Raw genomic sequence first — 20,438 nt, 5'->3', positions numbered from 1 at the left:
GCTCAGAACCTTACCAAACTTTCACCAAATTACCCTTGAAGTATATATTTTATAATAAAAAAGAATTATCAAAATTGGTTAACGTGATTTTCAGTTATTCACCTATTTGTCGCGCATATACATAATGCAAATTTAAGACTTATGTCGTTTTCATATGGATACCATCATCGAAAAAAAAAAAAAAAAAATGGGACCCCACGGGAAGCACTACCTTTCAAACAAAAAAAAATTATCAAAATCGGTCCACCCAGTGAAAAGTTATGAGGTAACAAACATAAAAAAAAAAAAAAAAAAAAGTACAGACGAATTGATAATCTCCTCCTTTTGGAAGTCGGTTGAAAAACAACATAATCATACAACAAAAACACAGCATAAAATATATATTAGTTATATTTATAAGTAAAAGTAACAACTTGTAAATTTCCCACTGCTGGGATAAGGCCTCCTCTTCCATTAAGGAGAGGGTTTGGAGCGTATTCCAATGCCAGTTGGTGGGATGCACATGTGGCAGAATTTCGACGAAATTAGACACATGCAGGTTTCCTCACGATGTTTTCCTTCACCACAGTGTTTGAGATGAATTATAAACACATATTAAGCACATATATATTGTGGTGCTTGCCTGGGCTTGAACCCGTATTCATCGGTTAAGATGCATGCGTTCTAACTATTGGACCATCTCTATGCACTAGAACTTTTGTTAATAAAATATTCTAGTGTGAGCAAAATCAAGTAATATAATTTGAAACTGTTAGACAATACCATTTATGTAACAAAACAATAGACAAGTCAAATTTCAAATGCTATAAATAGTAAATTCCGAACGCACTCGATGAAGTTTCGAAACATTACGTGATGTACATATTTGCAATGCAAAATTTAATGTTTCGCTAAATGCATACTAAACACGGTTCGAACTGTTCTGGAAATTTCGATAATTTTCATGTCAAATCTTCCTCCAATCCGAGGTAATGACATGGCATTTTGACACGACTAAACTCAGTTGGCGGTGAAGTCTTAAGCGATCTTGAGGTGCTGAAAGACGGAAATGATATAACTGGTTTTTTGGTGGGTATTCCAGTGTACTACGGCGCAGATCTGGGCACCGGATAGTCCCATATACGCCCCGCTTCATGGGGAAACGCGTAATGCGTTTCTCCAGCGAGAAAAAATATGATACAGAAGTCTTGATGATAAAAATAATTAACATTATATTAATTCACCTGGCTGCGAGTTTAAACTCAGAGGCTTGTGATGTGTAGCCGTATTAGCTATCCACTAAACATTATACAAAAGAACGAGCTATACAGTCGAGTTTGATATGTAATATCTGATTTCTCAACCTGGTGATAAGCAATATAAACATTAAATTATCCTGGAAAATAGAATCGTACCTAACGGCCAACTCTAGCACGCGCTCATTGGTCAAAACAAATAGCGCGCGTTTCCCCGTCTTCCTGTTACCAACTTACGTCCCTTTTCATAGATTACAGGTAAGTGAGAGAAAGGACACACACCAGAAATTAATAAATTATTAAGCTTTACTTTAAACTAGTTGTCGCACGCGGCTTCGCTCGAATTTAATAGGGTTCGTTGTCATGTATTAGGCAAAAAACATAGCCTATATCCTACCTAGTCGTTCAAGTTTGCCTCACACCAAATTTTATCAAATTCGGTTCAATGGTTTGGCCATGAAAGAGCGATAGATAGACGTACAGACAGGGTTACTTTCACATTTATAATATTAATATAAATTATTATACAAAACGATAATTGCTTTAAAACATATAAAATACATTTATTTTTGTAACAAATAATTATCAACATACATAAGTGTATGCAAACAGTTTGCTAGCACTTTGTACCCCTGATTCTCATTAATATTACGCGGACGACGGTGCATGAAATTTGGCAAGTTAATGTACATAGGAAGAAGATGTGCAAAAGCTAATATCATTTTTGGCGGACGAGTAAATGAGTTACCCAATGGTAAGTGGTCACCATCGCCCTGTGAGAAATATTAACCATTACAGCAATATTAACAAAAAGCTAATATTTTCATATAACAAACATTATATGCATATTTTTTTATGATATCATTTTTGCAGAACGATTGCAAATGGATTACCTGATGGTTAGTGGTCACTATCGCCCACAGATAATGACACTGTAAGAAATATTGACCATTCCTTAAATTGCCAATGCGCCAACAACCTTGGGAACTAAGATGTTTTGTCCTTTGTGCCTGTAGTTACACTGGCTCAGTCACCATTCAAATCGGAACACAATAATAGTGAGTACTTCTATTTGTTGGTAAAATATCTGATGAGTGCGTGGTACCTACCAAAACGGGGAACAATTTAATAAAATATCAAATTAATAAAACCCTGGCACAGACTACGATATGTCTGAACAAACACACTTATATATTGTTATTTCATATGAAACAAAATAGTTTACACATACATGAGTCAATCAAAGTAAAAATAAATCATTTTTTTCATTTGTTTTTTTTTTTTATTTATAAATAGACAAGATGACATACAGCTGAACTCATTTCTCTTATGTTCATGTTTAATTTTTTTTTCGTTACCAATGAATTACGATCAAATTTCGAACCTATAGTATATGTAATTAGTTGATCGATAAACCTATCGAACGGAGGCTATTGCGTACTTCGACACAATATAGTTAACAGTAATTATTATCCAAAAAAAAAAGGAATTTATGGAATATATTAGTCTCATTTAGATATTTAATAATTGAAAACATAAAAAATATATTTCGCAACAGTAATCGAGGGAACAGGAAAGAAAGAAAATATTATTCTCCGCTAATTTATAGAGACGAGGATTAGTAGCCGCTGTTTTTTTATAAAGAATTCTGAATTATTCTGAAGTAACATGCATTCTAGGCACTGGTAAGACCCACACTCACTCAGCTTCATGTGTTATAAACAAGTATAAGATTTTTTCTAACTAGCAAAAATGGTAACGTATATACATAAGCATAATATACCAAAATAATCATCCTTTCTGAAAAAAATCTGTTCATATATGTGTGACCAGTGTTCGATACAATTATACATACTAAATTTAACCGAGATGGCCCAGATTAGAATTTTCATATGCTTAATTTGTTTTGTAATTCATCTCGTGCTCAGTGGTAAAGGAAACATCTTGAAAAACCTGCATGTGTCTAATTCGATGAAATTAGGCCACATATGTATCCACCAATCCCTATTGAGGCAGCATGCTCAACACCTTTTCCTCAAAGAGAAAAGAGGCCTTAGCCCAGCAGTGACAAATTTACAGGCTGTTTAAGTTTGAATGTTAATATATAATAAATTAAACATCTATTTAATTAAACATACATAGTCCTCAATATTAATGAACACTGTAAATATTCTCCTAGTAAAACAATATAATTAAATACAAAGATAAGCATTCATAAAAATAATGGCCTATAAATTCAGTACAATGACGACGTAATTGCCAACTTTATGGGTTATCGCACCATCGCCGTCTGTACATATGAAGATTCCATAAGACTTCATAAAGCTATGTCAGTTTACGAGTAGGCCGTGCGCTCGTAATGCCATTAGGACTGAAATTGATGGCTCGCGTTATCCAATTAACCGTAAACACTTCTCGGTAACTCGATACGGGTAGTATTGACCCAGTCAGTCTCGTGTAGGTCAGAACACAAGCGGAGGTAATTGAGGAACAACGAAACCATACAACGCTGCTATATTGGAGGAAATCTTAAGACATTATAATACATTAGCTTGGTGGTAAACGCCCGGGTACCACAGCTAACGGAGACATCAAACTCAAGTAATGTTGTTCAAAAAATCGAAATCAAAATATACTTTATTCAAATAGTCTTTTACAAGCATTTTGGAATCGTCATTTAACAACTGTTTTAAATACCACCGGTTTGGAAATTATATTCTACCTAGAAGAAACTATATATTTCAATTATCAATCAAAAATCAACTATATTATTATTCAATGTGGAAGCTTACTTAGCACTGTGGAACACTTACTTATTGATGGTCAAAATAAACACTACCACCGGTTCGGAAAAAGAAACACCCTGACCTGAGAAGAACCGGCGAAAGAAACTCAGTGGGTCGTTTTTATCTTTTTGTTGGCTGTATGGTGGCTGTTCTTCTGGGTTTACTTAAAGCACCAGTATAAACAGCGTCTTATATTAAGTGCTCGTTGATTAACTACAATAATATTAATAATAAACTAGATACGGGCTCGGCTTCGGGTGCAATGCTGATACTAAATATACTACAGAATTTGTTCATTTACGATACCACGTTAGAAATTTCTAAAATTATCAGTGTTACTTTTAATATATTGTTCATGTATTACATACTTAAAAAATCCTGTCGAATCACTCTATCTGTTATAAAAATCAGCACCAAAATCCGTTGCGTAATTTTAAACATCTAAGATTATAGAGATGTCGTACATAGGGACAGACAGCGGTAAGCTACTTTGTTTTATACTATGTAATGATGATATATTTAAGTAAGCTGCATTTGTAATTGTCATTTAATATAATGCAAACGTTAATAGGATTAACGAACGACATTCATCGATTAAATATTTACAGACTAATAATGGTAATACTCTCAATTGATATCTCTAAGTGACTGCTGTTGGTCACACCGGCTGTATCGTAGAAGATTATCCAACTAGTTGAGAACTGTATCATTGTAGTGACATAAATCCGCGTAGAGACAGGTGCACTAACTATTATACAAAACTAGCAACCCGCCCCGGCTCCACACAGTTGCAATACTGCTACTAAATAAACTGCAGAATGTCTTGCAACGTTTACAGCTTTTTAGTCGTTAGTCAATGCAAAACCCTATGTCCCTGCATTTTAAATCTGTAATATCTTCGAAAATAATCATTTAATTTACATTATGTTAAGGACTATATTGATCTTTAATAAATGCATAATCTATTTTAATTAGATAAGGATCAATGTTGTATTGCTTAAAATCGTTTCGCATATGTAATAATTTTTCGTAAAAATCAAAAGATAAAAAATTATAATTTTGTGTTATCCCTAAGACATATATATACATATATAATTGTGGACCTTTTTGTAAACTTTTTTAACGTGTACAATTCTGTAATACATTATCTTCATTCCTAGGGTTCAGCCTGCGTTTGCGTTGTTAACGCAAAAAATGTGTTTCTTTACGATATCAATCGTAAAGAAACACATTTTTTGCGTTCCTACAGTGATACTGTAGAAACCTCAAAAATAATCAGAGTTTATCAGACATCAGTAAGCTACTATGTTTTATACTATATAAAGATTAGAAGATTAGCACTTAAACGAACGGAATAAATTAAGAAATGGGTAGCAAATACTATATGAATATTAGCATGATATATGGTATTTGGATGTATAGCTCATATAGCTCTTATAATAACCGCACGGCGTGGTTAATCACGCCTTGTAAGCAGACAGCTTAATTGCGAAATCTGACCCTCGACTAGGCCATAATATATGCAGCATAATATTATCTGTCCGCCCTAATGAAATTAGTTTGCGTTGCTGAACTCTGAAATTTCAACGAAACTGCACTAAATAGGTTTATCATTATTAAGTTCAGGAGCCCATCCGTTTAGCTAAAAATTCAAGTTTTCTGTTGACCGTTATTTTGTTCATATTTGCATGAAATTCGATTCATTTGAAATATTCAAATTTAGAACCTAGATAGCCCAGCTAAAACGCATCTTAACAGATGATTGCGAGATCAAACCAGGCAAGCACCACTGAATTTTTAAGTGTTCTTTGTGTTTATAATTCATCTCGTGCTCGGCGGTGAAGGAAAATCTTTTTTTTAACAACAATACTGCGTACTGTTGTTAGCGGTAGGATATCTGGTGAGTGGGTAGTACCTACCCAGGCGGGCTTGCATAAAACCCTGCCACCAAGTACCTCGTGAAGACACCTATATGTGTCTAATTTCCACGAAATTATGCCACAAGTGTATCAACCATTGCATTGGAACAGCGTGGTGAAATATACAAACCTTGCCAAAGGGAGAAGATACGCTAGCCTAACACTGGCAATTTTACAGGCTGTTAATATAATGTAATGTTATGGAAATTATTTAAATAAACAATTGTAATCTATTATAATTTATCGTTGACGTTTCACAGCCAAACAAATGCTCTCGGGTTATAGGGATGGATTTGGAAATTAATTATCACGTCAATGAAACAAAAACAAAATTGATTATCTTCGGAATATTCTAAGTTGTATCGCATTGTAATATCGTATCATATTGTAAGTTATCGTTTATTTTAGGTAGTTAATATATGTATATAAATTATAAACATATATGAATATATGTAGGTGTTCATAGTGTCTTTCAACTATACAAACAAACTATATAAACAAATCATAATCAAAATATACTATAATAGTCGCCCGCGCCTTTGCACGCGTTTTAGGGCGTTAGTTGTCATGTGTCAGGCAAAAAAATAACCTATATCCTTTCGTGGAGTTCAAGTTTGCTTCATACCAAATTTCATCAAATTCAGTTCGGCGGTTTGGTCGTGAAAAACTGGCTGACAGACAGAGTTATTTCAAGTAGGTTTTGAAAAGCACTTTAAATTAATCTTTCAACACTATTAAGTGAAGCCATCGGTTCTGAAAGTATATTTTGTCAAGGATAACCGGCAAGAAACTTACTATATGAAGTATATGAAGTGTGACGATCATAATAATCTCATTTCATAAGCTTAACCCTTTCTGGGACAGCGAACTCATATAGCCATATCAACGATTATTTGTATCCTGTTCTAGTATTAAGGCATATATAATCAAGGGTTGTATAAAATAACTCATATATCATGCACTTATGTAGGAAATTGAATATAATTAAATAGTTATTTCCACAACACAACCCTACATCAGCGCGATAATAACTTAGTGATTTGCTTAGTTTGTTTACGTACTGCACTCAATAAAACTTTATGTTTCCTAAGTCCGACTACACACATGGTGAATTTCATTGCATACTAAAGCAATTAATTTTGTATAAATTGTTAAAGTTTAAAAAACTAGCTGATGATTGATTTCTGTTTTGATCTAATCTCTCTAATCTCTCCTGATTTCTGTGTGACAATCGTTATCGTAGTCTGCATGATATGATCGCTCCTACATTCTGTTGCCCGTCTTTGCACTGGTTTTATTTTTTATATGTTGCACTTTTCACGTCGTTTAAAAAAGGTTCCTTTGAATATCAGAAATTTTGCCACCAATAATATTTTTTAAAAATCGTCAGAGATTTTAATGAAAAGTAATGCTTGAGTGTTTATTTATTTATTTTACTTCCAATTTCTCTTAATATGCTGTTATTTTTCAGCTCTTTACACTCTTTTGGTATCAAATATTTTGTTTGTAAATTTACATCAAATATATATTTATATTGTGTACGTGTTAAATTTATTAATAAAAGTTCTGTATTTTTTATGTTGTTGTCACAGCTACCGCCTTTATGAAAGGTTGATTGGTAGAGAGCCTTCAGGCATTAAATCCGCCTTTTGTTCAAACTCCACAGTCAATTTTGTTGGTTAATAAAGTTTTAAAAATAAATAATATATTTTCAAACAAAACGAGGTGTGATAAAAATTAAAATGAAACGTTATTTATTGTTAAGTTCGAAAATTTAAATTTGGTCATCAAGACATAAGACGTAATTAAAGCTTAATAACTAACCAGTTAAATAATTTGAAAATGGAACATTTTGAAATTTGAATTTAGTGGAGCCTTTAAATTTGCTAAAACATAAAATAAATTGCGCATTCCTGGGTAGTGTGATGATGGAGTATTCTCATCTTTGTGTTCTTCGCTGCACTATTGAAGTCCCGTTGAATTTGGGAAGTGTCTCACAGTTTTCACCAGCATGTAAACCTTCATTAAAACGCACGACTTGAATCGTACACAAAGGAAGCATTTGGAAAAAACTCGCCGTCTTTTTTATGTACTATCAGGCTAACCTGGTTACCCTCTCGATTCCTCCATTGAATTTTGTGCTTGGAATTGCTTCCATAAAAATGTTTGAATATATTTTTCAATGCGAGACTTGAATACATTTTTTTAATAGTTGACGACAGGCGCTCAAATTCTTGATTATTAGAGTTACGTCACTTTCGGTGTAAATAAACACGTGGCAGTTCCCTCACCATTAAGTTTCCTTAAACTAAAAAATAAACTTTGTCCAAATTTCAAGGCGAGTTTTTCGGCTAATATATGCACCGTTCACTGAGTGCCGCCATTAAATCTATTAATAAATTAAATTTACGAAAACATTTTATTAAATGAACATAATTATGTATGAGGCCAGTTTGAAATTTTTAACGAAAATAAAGTTAAAATAATTTAATGCAGACATTTTGCACTCATGGGAAATTTTAACTTAGTTGGGTTGCTTGTACGTACGAAGTTTGAATCAATTGAGAGATGAATTTTGTTGTATAATGAAAACTATTTATAAATGTACATATCTTTATGCAAATAGTTATTCGGAGTTACCATTACTACGTACTTCTTAAATAAAAATAGGTAGGCAGACTTACAATTGAGCCAGCTGATGTTAAGATGTCACGCAGCCCATTGGTGTTGGCGAAATAAGATAATTTAACCATTTCTTATATTAGGTGTTCCAACATTAGGAATTAAATGATTACGCCCCTTGTGCCTATAGTTACACTGTGACTCTTATAGTCTGAAACATCACATATTTACTTTAATATATGTATAAGTTACTTTTGATTTATAAAATCTAAATAACAATCCATGTAATCCTTATTAAACACAATGAGAAAGATTTCACGTACAGCACTAATGACTTTACGTGCTTTCCGAGGCACGGGCACATTTAGATTTTTTCAATAGAAAACTCTTTTCTTCCATCTAACTGGAGTTTGAACCCAAGACTTCAGGTTCTGCGAAGAAATATGTAGCCTTACTAAGCAGGCAATATTCATATGCAAAAGAGAACGTCACATTTTTTATTATATAATAAACTAGTTTCCTTTTTAAAAACATGCGAGTTTAAAAATCGTAAAGCAAATGCGAACAGCTATAAACCTTTGATGCGTTCATTTTCAGTGACGTCAGGAATATTTACAAAATACAATTTATTTATACTAAGACTTTAAACGTGCTTTTAAAATGACACAGAAAATGTTTCATGTTAAAATCCTGCAAAATAATTCATACTATAAAATAATTCGCTATTTCTCTTGGCCTGGTTGAAGATACCACGCGCTGATTATATATGTCACTGTAAGATTACAAAATTTGTTAGATTACAATCTGACAAGACAAATTATAATCTGTCGAAATATTGTGAATTGTAAAATATGATTGAAATTTAACGTATTATTTTTCGACATACCTAATCTGTCGACGGGAAGCAGTCAAATTGTGAACTGGCGTAGAACGGATGCATGTCGCACGCTATTTGACAGATTACAATCCGTCTCATCAGATTGTAGTCTTACTAATTTTATAATCTTACGGTGACATATATAAAAATGAATCGTAAAATAAGAGCCAACGCAATAAGAAATCTCTGTAATGTTCCCAAACGCCATGTTCCTTTGTACTGCGTTCACAGTAATTACAGCATTACCACACGTACGATCGCTATTAGGCTACGTTTAGACTGTTTACTTTAAAATTTTTCAATTCGATTATTGTATACCTGATAAAGACTTAATTGTCTAATGGTTTATGAGACAGCTGAATCTGAGGAGCCAATTCAAAATTTAAACCCAGGGGTTAAAATTTCAAATTGGCTCAATCAATATTTTTGTCGTTGAGTTCTCAGTTATGGACTTAGAAAAGTTGCACTCATGTGTAAAAGCTCTTAGTCTTTGAACGTCACGAAATCCCACGCCTGCACATGGCAAGCGTGGGATTATCTTACGTCAGATTTCCATCTGACCGTAACCAATACAAAAAATAAAAAGTTCATCTGCTTTTTTACTGCATTATCACCTTTGGACTTAATTTCGTCTACGACTAGTAATCTCTATATTTTTATTTATATTGTGCTCGGCTTTGTGCAAACCCGTCTCACTTATCAGTTAAAAACTTTGGAGGATAAGTGAACTAGTGAAGCTACGGGTACTAGGCACATAACAACTTACTATCCAAGTTTCGCCCATTTGTCAGTCCGCCTACCTACATATATAACATTTTTCAAAATAGTTTTGTAACCCAAAAATAATTTGCTAATGCAAAGAATTATTCTTGAATATACTTGAATCTTGCACTTATTAAATTAATATTAAATTTTAAAGCACATTAAAACAAACCGTATCCCTATTCCATAATCAAATTAGGGCAACTTCCGAGTTGACACAATAAAGCGCTTCAAAGCGCCCATTGTCGAACCGTAGCCTACAGCACTCAGGAGATAGGTCATCGAGATACAGAGTGAAGTGGTCGCTATTAATTATAGAGCACAAGGTGCAAACTTTGAACATCTATGTCGAAGGCCCGTGATCACAAAATGTGTCAGATATGGCATCGCGTTATATAATATTACCATGTATTACTTTTTATATAAAACCTTGTTTATTTAAACAATAAGATTATCTGAAATTGGATGTATTATTTCATAGTAAACTCTAATTCTTTACAAAGAATCGTAGGTCACTGCAGAACGTGTCAAAATGCACAGGATGCTCAGTTTTAAATGTAGTGTTTAATGTATGTACTGTTGATGTGCCATTCAAATAAATAAAAATAAATTTATCCAAATAGCGTATCTTTAACACGGTGAATTCTTCAAGACTTGCACTGAGGGGATTTATTCTATTAAGTGTTTTATAACTAAAATGATTACGATATATTCCCCATTCAATTTTCATCCGACTTCGAGTATTCTTCCCAAAAGTATTTCTCAGCTGAAGAGTAGCTAAGATTTAATACGATTACGAAAAAAATACATTTTGTTATTAGATTCGCCCCCTGCTTATCTTAAAATTCATTTTTTCTTTTATATTGTATTTTTTCATAGCTGTTGATCATAACTGCTTAAAGAATTGACTATTTTAGGCTTATAAGGCTATTATTATTATTATAATTTTTCGTCTTTTCACAGGTAAATTATTATATTTACTCGATTCTATACAGAGTATTCAATAATTAAATAAATTGAAAGAGAAAACTTTTGCATGAAAAATTGTAATGCCACTTCTAGTAGATTATCTGTTCTATACTAAATTTGTAAGTATTTAACGTACATAAAAGTCCTCATCGTGAACATTGTTTACAATATTTTGAGCATAAATTTAATTTTTAGTAAAATCTATACAGTAAATATATAAAATGAAATCCATTTGAATTACATTTAATTGCCAAATTTGTTACTCTATTGACCTTATTTCGAAATAAGACCTTTAATATCAAAAACAACTTCTGATTACTTTATGCGGAACAAACATTTATATTAATCGCTACATAAATACTTTTGATCATAAATTTGAAGAGCTGAGTTGGCCCAGTGGTTAGAACATGTGCATATCAACCGATGATTGCGGGTTAAAGCCCAGGCAAGCACCACTACATATATGAGCTTAATTTGTGTTTATAATTCATCTCATGCGCGGCGATCATGAAGGAAAACATCGTGAGGAAACCTGCATGTGTCTAATTTCAATGAAATTCGGCTACATGTGTATCCACCAATCCCTATTGGGGCAGCATGCTCAACAGGCCTTAGAACAGCAGTGAGAAATTCTGCCACACGTGCATTCTACCAACCCGCATTGGAACATATTCCATGTTCCAAACCATGTCCTTAATGGAAGAGGCCTTATCCCAGCAGTGGGAAATTTTCAGTTGTTACTTTACTTTACAAAAATTTGAAGTTCGAATTGTATAAAAATTACTATAAATAAAAGCTGAATAAGAGGCTAAAAATAATTGACCCATTCGTTCAAATACAATCATTGACATGGATTACTTATTAAAAGATAATGAAAAATAGATATATAAATATATTTGCGAACAGGTACAAAATTAATATAGGTAAACGAAGTTTAATTGCCTGAAAGCAACTTAATTACTTTCCGTTTATTTTTCAAATATAATTTAAAGCAATTAATTTCAAAGGCAAATAAACGAAAAGCAACAGTTGATATATTTTGCGGACAAATTTTATTGCTGCCAACAGACAGCGGTCATGTTATTTTAATATATCGATTCTGTTCATTCACAAACAATGATACTTCAGAATAAAACTTTTGGGAACATAAATATCAGTACGTTTCAAAACATTGACAAACCAACTGTACTACAATTACACTTTAAACTTTATTGTATTGACTCATCAATTAAAAAAAAAGACTGGACGTTTAAAACAATAAATAAATGTTTTAATTTTTGTCTTATTTATTTTCAGGTAAAACAACCCCGAATCTGATATGAAATGGGCATTCGTGCACTGTTGTGCGCAATCCTGATCGTTCTCATCAGACCTTCAGGAAGCGACTGGCTAAGTTGCGGCCACATCAGAGAATGTCACTGCAAATGGTCCTCCGGCAAGAAAACTGCGTCATGCATAACATCAGGTCTGACCCAGATACCTCGATTAGCAACAGATATACAAGTATTAGATTTACACGGGAACCCGTTAAACGAACTCCAGGAAGACGCTTTCGCAAGCATAGAACTACTAAACTTACAACGACTGAACCTCAGCTCCACAAATCTACGCTACTTGCATCAAAACGCCTTCAACGAACTTCGCATTTTGATAGAATTAGATCTTTCAAGGAACTTCCTCACAGAACTTTCACCTAACACTTTCAAAGGAAACGAACGTTTGAGGCTTTTAGTCCTTAACGACAACCCTTTAAGTAAATTAGTCGCACAGCAATTCCCACCCTTACAACATTTAAAGAAACTAGAACTTTCGAGATGCCGACTCCGCAAAGTTCACCCTTTCGCCTTTGTGAATTTGCGGGCGCTGGAAACTGTCCAAGTACATCAAAATTTACTTTCATATTTACACCAGGACACATTCAACCTACCCGTGTTAAAAACTTTAACGCTCTCAGATAACCCATGGTACTGCGATTGTAGATTAAGAAAATTTCACGAATGGTTTCTAAATAGCAATCTTGGAAACGAAGAAGTTTTTTGTGCCGGTCCAGAGAATAAAGCACATTTATCATGGTTAGATATAAAAGACGAAGATATGGTATGTCCCCCCTCTGTCATAACAAGTCCATCCGTGATCAGAACTGAAACGGGAGCTGATATTGCATTCGGGTGCTTTGTCCGAGGTGATCCTACACCAAGTGTCACGTGGTCTTTCCGTCACACGATAGTTACAAATAAGACTAATAGTGATAGTGAAATTTTTCTTTTTAATTATTCTATAGAACACTTTAATGAGGATCTTAATGACTTTATAAATAAAAGCGCACAGTGGTTTAACGTGACAGTGAGTAATGTTACGAGTGACTTAGCAGGAGAGTGGCGCTGTCACGCCAAAAGTTCAGCGGGCGAATCTAGTGCTTATCTTACCTTATTCTTACCTAAAGCAAGAACAGCTACTGCGAGAAGTGCGCCAGACTATTCGAAATTTTTTATAGCTATCGGAGCTGTATTCGCTATGGCAAGCACAGGATTCATAGCAGCCTGTGTTTGTTGGAAGATAAGGCGTCGACATGTTCCCCCGAGCAGGAGTTTTACAGATCAAGAGAAGAAATTACTGGACACATCGTTGGCAGTCAGCTGCGATAGAACAAGTGTTGAAATGGGGTCGTCGTACGGCTTCGAAATGTTTGACAGATCAATGTCAATGGAAAGCGAAGATACACAGAGATGTATGGAACCTGTTCAAATAACAATCGAAGGACCATCTGGTTCGTTTCCCCCACCACCAGCTGAATTTTCAATACCAGCTCCATATGGTAATATTTTTATATCAGTGCAAGTAACTGGACATAATGAGGAATATCCAGACCTGTTAGGTGGGGGCGCTACTTTGCCAAGACGAAGTAGAACTTGTTTTTTGAAATCAGCGTACGATAATATGGGACCTAGAGTGACGGCTGCTGGAAGCTCGACCTGGTCACTGCCTGGAGCGAAGGCTGACTCAAAATCGAATAAGGAAACCACAGCGATAGCACCACTGTCTACTTTTTCAACTGAATTTACTGCTCTGTAAGCTTTAACCTTTTTATAATATCCGTAGCATAGACACGTGGATGTTTTTTCCATCATGATTGTTATTTAAAATTATTGTATTTATAGACAATTTCAATAGAATTTGAACCAGATATAAACAAAATCAAAAGTGTAATAACCTTTTCTAACAAAGTTCTGCACTAGCAGTGGTATATTTATTTGAAATATTTATCTTTGTATACATTATTATCAATAAGACGAATGCAGTTCTTTTTTCAAATCGCATGTTATAAATATAAAACTACCATACTCACTGTTATTTAAAGAAATTCTCTGATTTGTTGAAATTGCACAAATTCTATTGAAATAAACTATAGTTATTTATTAGTTCAATAGAAGGAGGTTTTATATAATGTTATGATAATTTAAAAAAATAATAATTAGATACTTTCGTGAATGAATAGTTATAACATATCAAGTTTAGCGACAGCGTGCTTTTTAAGTTTAGGGAGAAAGTTTTTGTGTTAAGATATATGTAAATATTTATAGTGTGAACTGTATTATAATAATAATAGTTTTAAAATTTTTGGATCGAAAGTCATTGCTTTAAATTTTATGAGAGAATGAATAAAGAATTTACCAGAACTTTGTTTTTCATTATTAATATTTGATTTGTATCCAAAGTAACTATTATTAATATCATAATAATAATATTGATTTTATAAACAGATATAAATATACATACAGATATAGATAGCAACAATAATCTTTTTGTTTATAACTTTTTTTAAGTTCCCATATTTTATATTAAAAAGTTTGTATATATTATCTGTTGTATTTTAGACAGCCAGTTGAAATTTAACAAAATATGTATTAAATGCAGCCAGTAACAATCACAAAAGGATAATGCTGAACCCTTAATACACGCACATTTAATTAACAATAAAAATCCGAATATTGTATGTGTGTTGAAATGAAAATAGTAACATCAAGAGACTTCGTTCAAAACATTGTATTCACACAACAATATTCTCACAATATTATTACAGCTATGACATAAAACAAAAACATAATAAATCGCAAAGTTAGTTCGTTTGTTTATTCAGGTCATCGCGAAAATTTGCATATACATTATCAAAGGATGTGGAGTAACTTACGCTTACAACATCAGCAGACGAAGCCGCAAGTGTAAAGTATTACCTAATATATAAATATCTTATTCACAACAACAATAACAACAGCCTGTAAATTCCCACTGCCGGGGTAAAGGCCTCCTCTCCCTTTGAGGAGAAGGTTTGGAACATACACCACGCTGTTCCAATGCGGATTGGTGGAATACACATGTGGCAGAATTTCTATGAAATTTGCCATATGCAGGTTTCCTCACGATGTTTTCCTTCACTGCTGAGCACGAGATGAATTATAAAGACAAATTAAGCACATGAATCAGCGGTGCTTGCCTGGGTTTGAACCCGCAATCATAGATTAAGATGCACGCGTTCTTGCCACTGGGAGTCCAGAGCCAACTCGTGTTAGAGAGGCGTAGTGGAATATACTCCAACCCTTCTCCTCGAAGGCCTTGACCCAGCATTGAGAAATTTTATATAGGCAATTCAACGAATGCAATTCAATTTCAAATATGATGTATTTATGGTAAAAACATTAAATCGCTGGTATCATATCAAAATCGTCAATATACTCAACATTTATAACAATATAATCAGTTTAACACAGTTTTATACAGATAAGCTACTTAGCAACGTTACTATAAGGCTTAGTGGAAGCTTATCATGGATTGTTATCAGGTTATTCTACAGAAAAAATTAAATATTCTTTCTCTTGTTTCTATTAGAAAAGTGAGTGAGATAGATATAGTTTAAATAGCGACTTTAATCCGATAGTCAATGACACAATATAAGAATTGAGGCATATAGTGTAATAGATTAAAGTGACGTAGCATCTTAGTTAGTAAGGTTGGTAGTGCATTGCTGATAGGAGAATTATTAGGTTTAGGTTTAAAGAATTTATTTCACATAAAAACCTAAAGTTCACCTACAATGAGATACAATCGATGTATTCTATAATAGTATGTGAAAATATTTATACCTCTTGAAAGCTAAATAAAAACATTTGTAAACAATGATTCATTAAAACTTTGATTTAATTGTATATAAAAGTAACCTCTAAATTTCCCACTGCTGGGTTAAGGCCTCCTCTTCCATTAAGGAGATGGTATGGAATATAATCCACCATGCTGTTCCAATGCGGGTTGGTGGAATGCACATGTGGCAGAATTTCGATGAAATTAGACACAAGCAGGTTTCCTCACGATGTTTTCCTTCAGCGCCGAGCACAAAACGAATTATAAACACAAATTAAGCACCCGCAATCATCGGTTAAGATGTTCGCGTTCAAACCACTGGGCCATCTCAGCTCTCTATATATAATAAATTGTATAAAAGTATTCTTTTCAATTTGATAGATAAGTCATTATACAGCTGCACTCCCTCAAACAGTATGGTTTTCTTCTGACTTTGTATATACACCCTCAATTTATCCCTATTTCTTAAATTGTATTTAGTTTAAATCTATTTAGTTCATATCTTTCTCAGTACAATATAGACTATATAAAAAAACTTTACAACTTTACAATATAGACAATAATTACCACTTATAACTAGTCCTATTTGCCAGTCTGTCTATCTATATGAAAACATTTCTTCTAACACTGGTTATAATGTTCTTCGCCTGATGATGACCAATTAGAGACCTTATAGCCATTGTTCATGGAGCCATTGCCAACTTCACAAATGATATTTTAGGTATCGAGTTCTATTACCTCTCTATCGTATTGATACACGCATAGGTCTATCAGCTTAAAGTGCTTTGGAGACAAGGAAGACAAGACTTCCTAAGTACAATCTGGTACAGAAAATTTCTTGTTGGAATTAAAACCTACACAGAGAAACACAAATACTTTTTATCATCCAGGCATTTGAACTAAGGACCCAAGATATACAGCCTTTAATTACAACGTTAAAGTCTATCATAAAACACATTCCATAATATTGTCGTTTGATTGGATGGAAGGATTTCGAACATCTGTTTTGTCTTAATTATATGCATCAATTTATGACCACATCATAGATACATAATTTACGTACATTATGCTACCTACGAATTAATTAGATAATATACATGTGACTGATTATATAACAATCTATAAAACCACTCTGCGGGACCAGCTTTCGCCGGGGGTTTTCCTATACGACTTGGGAATCTTCAAGAAAATAGTCCTTTCATAAAGACCAGCAACGCACCTGCAAGCCTCTCAGTGGTGCAGGTGTCCATGGACGATGAGAGTTACTTTCCATCAGGTGAGCCTCTTGCTCATTTGCCACCTATACCATAAAAAAATAAAATATAATGAGTGATTTTTTTCCTCATACTATTGATTGGCGGATATCCTTATGGTATACTCGATAATAAGCGGTCACCGGCCACAGACAATGAAGCTGTAAGAAATATTAAGCATTCCTTACCTCACCAATCCGCCACCAACCTTGGGAACTAAGATGTTATGTGCCTGTAGTAACACTGGCTAATGCATCATTCAAACTGGAACACAACAATACTACAATTGTTTGGCGGTAGAATATCTGATGAGTGGGTGGTACTTACCCAGATGGGCTTGCTCAAAGCCCTACCACCAAGTAAATATATTGTGTGGGATGGACAAAAGTCGTTAGCTCTTTTGTGTTTCCAGTATAAATAGAAAATTATGGAAAATACTTAGACTGTTGGATTCCCACGAGCACGATAAAGTATAAAGAGTAAACTTTCCTTTAAAACATAAAACAACAACTAACACACGTTAAACATAATTAGATAAACGCGACGCGCGTTATGCCCTCATCTTCCTTGATATCATTTCACCGGAAATATATGTGTAGTACTGAATTAAATAATATCAACTGCTTGGATGAACTGCTCACTAAGCTACATGAAATACAGCTAACAACACAACAGAAATAGGTATTTTAAATTATTCAATACAAGATTATACAGACGATAAAAAGCGTGGAATTTACACATTTGGTTTTTTTTATGGAATAGGTTGGTGAATGAACATATGGGCCACCTGATGGTATGTGGACACCATCACCCATAGACAATGATGCTGTAAGAATTATTAGCTGTTCCTTACATCGTCAATGCGCCACCTACCTTGGGAACTAAGATGCTATGTCCCTTGGGCCTCGAGTTACACAGGCTCACTCACCCCTCAAACCGGAACACAACAATACTGCGTACAGTTGTTTAGCGGTAGAATATCTGATGAGTGGGTGGTACCTACCCAGGCGGGCTTGCTCAAAGCCTTACCACCAAGAAATACGGTTTCCAGGTAGGGTATACTATTACTTACATATATTTTAAAATTTAAATAACTAACACAATTAAAAAAGAGTAACTAGTGAGTTTCTTGCCTTTCTTCTCGGTAAAATCTATTTTAGCTTCTCCTAATATGGTTATTAAATGAGGATTCAAATGTACTGATAAAAATACAAGGCAAATACATAATGTTTTATTTGATAAATAATATCTTCATCTTATTTTCGAATTGCCAATACAGATTTATGGTAAAATTAAAGAATTAAACTTGAATTTATAAGAGCGACACTTTTGTCGAACACTTTAATCATTTATGATAATAATTATGAACTGGAAAAAAATGACTCTTAGAGCATTAAGTGGTGCAATTGTACGTTGTTGTAAAGCAAGCAGCTGATACCTGACTGAAATTCGTAACCACATTCTAAACACATTCATAGTGAACCCATGATACGAAACAAAATTATCTTCACAAATGATGTTCCCTAATCCATATCTATTTTTAAGCGACTTCAAATAAATATATATATATATATATATATATATATATATATATATATATATATATATATATATTTTAAATAACACCGACTTCAAAGTGATTACTAAAAGTTATAAAATAATTTGATTGATTTAAACTCACTCAAAATCGTCCGACTTGGTCCGACTCGTCCGAGTCGGACGATTTTGAGTGAAAGACAAAATGTAGAAATATTTACTACATATATATAACACAACCAAGCAACTAAAACGCGACTGAATCCACGGGCGACAACTACTATTTGATAAATTATTTAATAGTTAGTAATATATACTATTTATATAAATTATACAAATGTACCAATAATTGTCCACATTTCCACTTATAATTGTATGCTTATATAGTTAAAGTCAAACACATACACATAGTCTCCGTAAATAGCAGTAGAGAGACAGTTTATAGAGCACGTTACTGGCTCACTAACGTTTCAATTCTGGATAGTAGATTTCCCTCTCCGATGATAAAGATTTAAAGCCTAACAAACACTGATGTTCCGTGGTTTATGGGTTATACTTATCTTGTAATTTATTCTTAGACATGCAATCTGCATGTTACATTGTTCCTAAATAGTTTAGTTTTTAGTTGTGTTCTATTAATTTAGGATAACTGTGAATATATCAAAACCCTCTCCTTAATGGAAAAGGAGGCCTTAGCCCATCAGTGGGTAATTTAGAGGCTGTTACTTTACTTTACTACTTTTATACGAAAAGTTGTCAAGAGTATGTAAATATAAATATAAAATATATTTAAAACTTTCTATAAAAACAAAAGAGACCAAAAATCTACAAGAAATCTTCAATTCTGATTTCAAACAACGTTGTAAAGATTTTTTTACATAAAGATAGGAATTCCAATTCTTGCATAATATTATTATCTTAATGGAAAAAAGTAGAGAAAAAAATAATTCAAGTTTAATTATAAAATAAAATAAATAACTAGATAAGAAAAACTAACTAACACTGTCTTGATCAAGCGAAGTACGCCGGTAAAATGAATTGGACATTTGGAAAATGGGAAGGTAAAAATGCTTTTAAACAGAAAAACCTTATAAAAACATTATAAATTACACTCGTTGCTTTAAAATCCTTTAAAATATCTTCTTTGCAATCTCGTGAAATATTTTGTTAATTTCATTGCTTTTCTTCTATTCCGCACTAGTTATTACCTGTATACTTTTGGTATAGTTTTTCAAGATTGAATTAAGAAGATAGGATTTTGTCACACTCTGACGCTATACTATGTCTGCAAATTGCCATTGTTTCATAATTAAAGCAGAACGAGATTATTTTAGATATGGTAAGTA

General features: G+C 33.3%; 1 protein-coding gene across 1 annotated transcript in view; it reads left to right on the top strand.

The window, feature by feature from the left end:
• Window positions 1-14,764, top strand: part of LOC124537773 (leucine-rich repeat-containing protein 24-like) — a 57,570-nt gene extending 42,806 nt beyond the window's left edge. The window contains exon 2 of the mRNA XM_047114661.1: window positions 12,467-14,764. Coding sequence (XP_046970617.1) covers window positions 12,494-14,242 — 1,749 coding nt within the window. The 5' untranslated portion in view covers window positions 12,467-12,493 and the 3' untranslated portion in view covers window positions 14,243-14,764. The remainder of the gene's footprint in view (window positions 1-12,466) is intronic.
• The last annotated feature ends 5,674 nt before the right edge of the window (window positions 14,765-20,438 follow it).

This window comes from Vanessa cardui, chromosome 19 (genome assembly GCF_905220365.1).
Source record: "Vanessa cardui chromosome 19, ilVanCard2.1, whole genome shotgun sequence".
Lineage (NCBI taxonomy): Eukaryota > Metazoa > Arthropoda > Insecta > Lepidoptera > Nymphalidae > Vanessa > Vanessa cardui.
The sequence above is the reverse complement of the archived record's forward strand: the minus strand, read 5'-3'. Positions and strand labels throughout refer to the sequence as shown.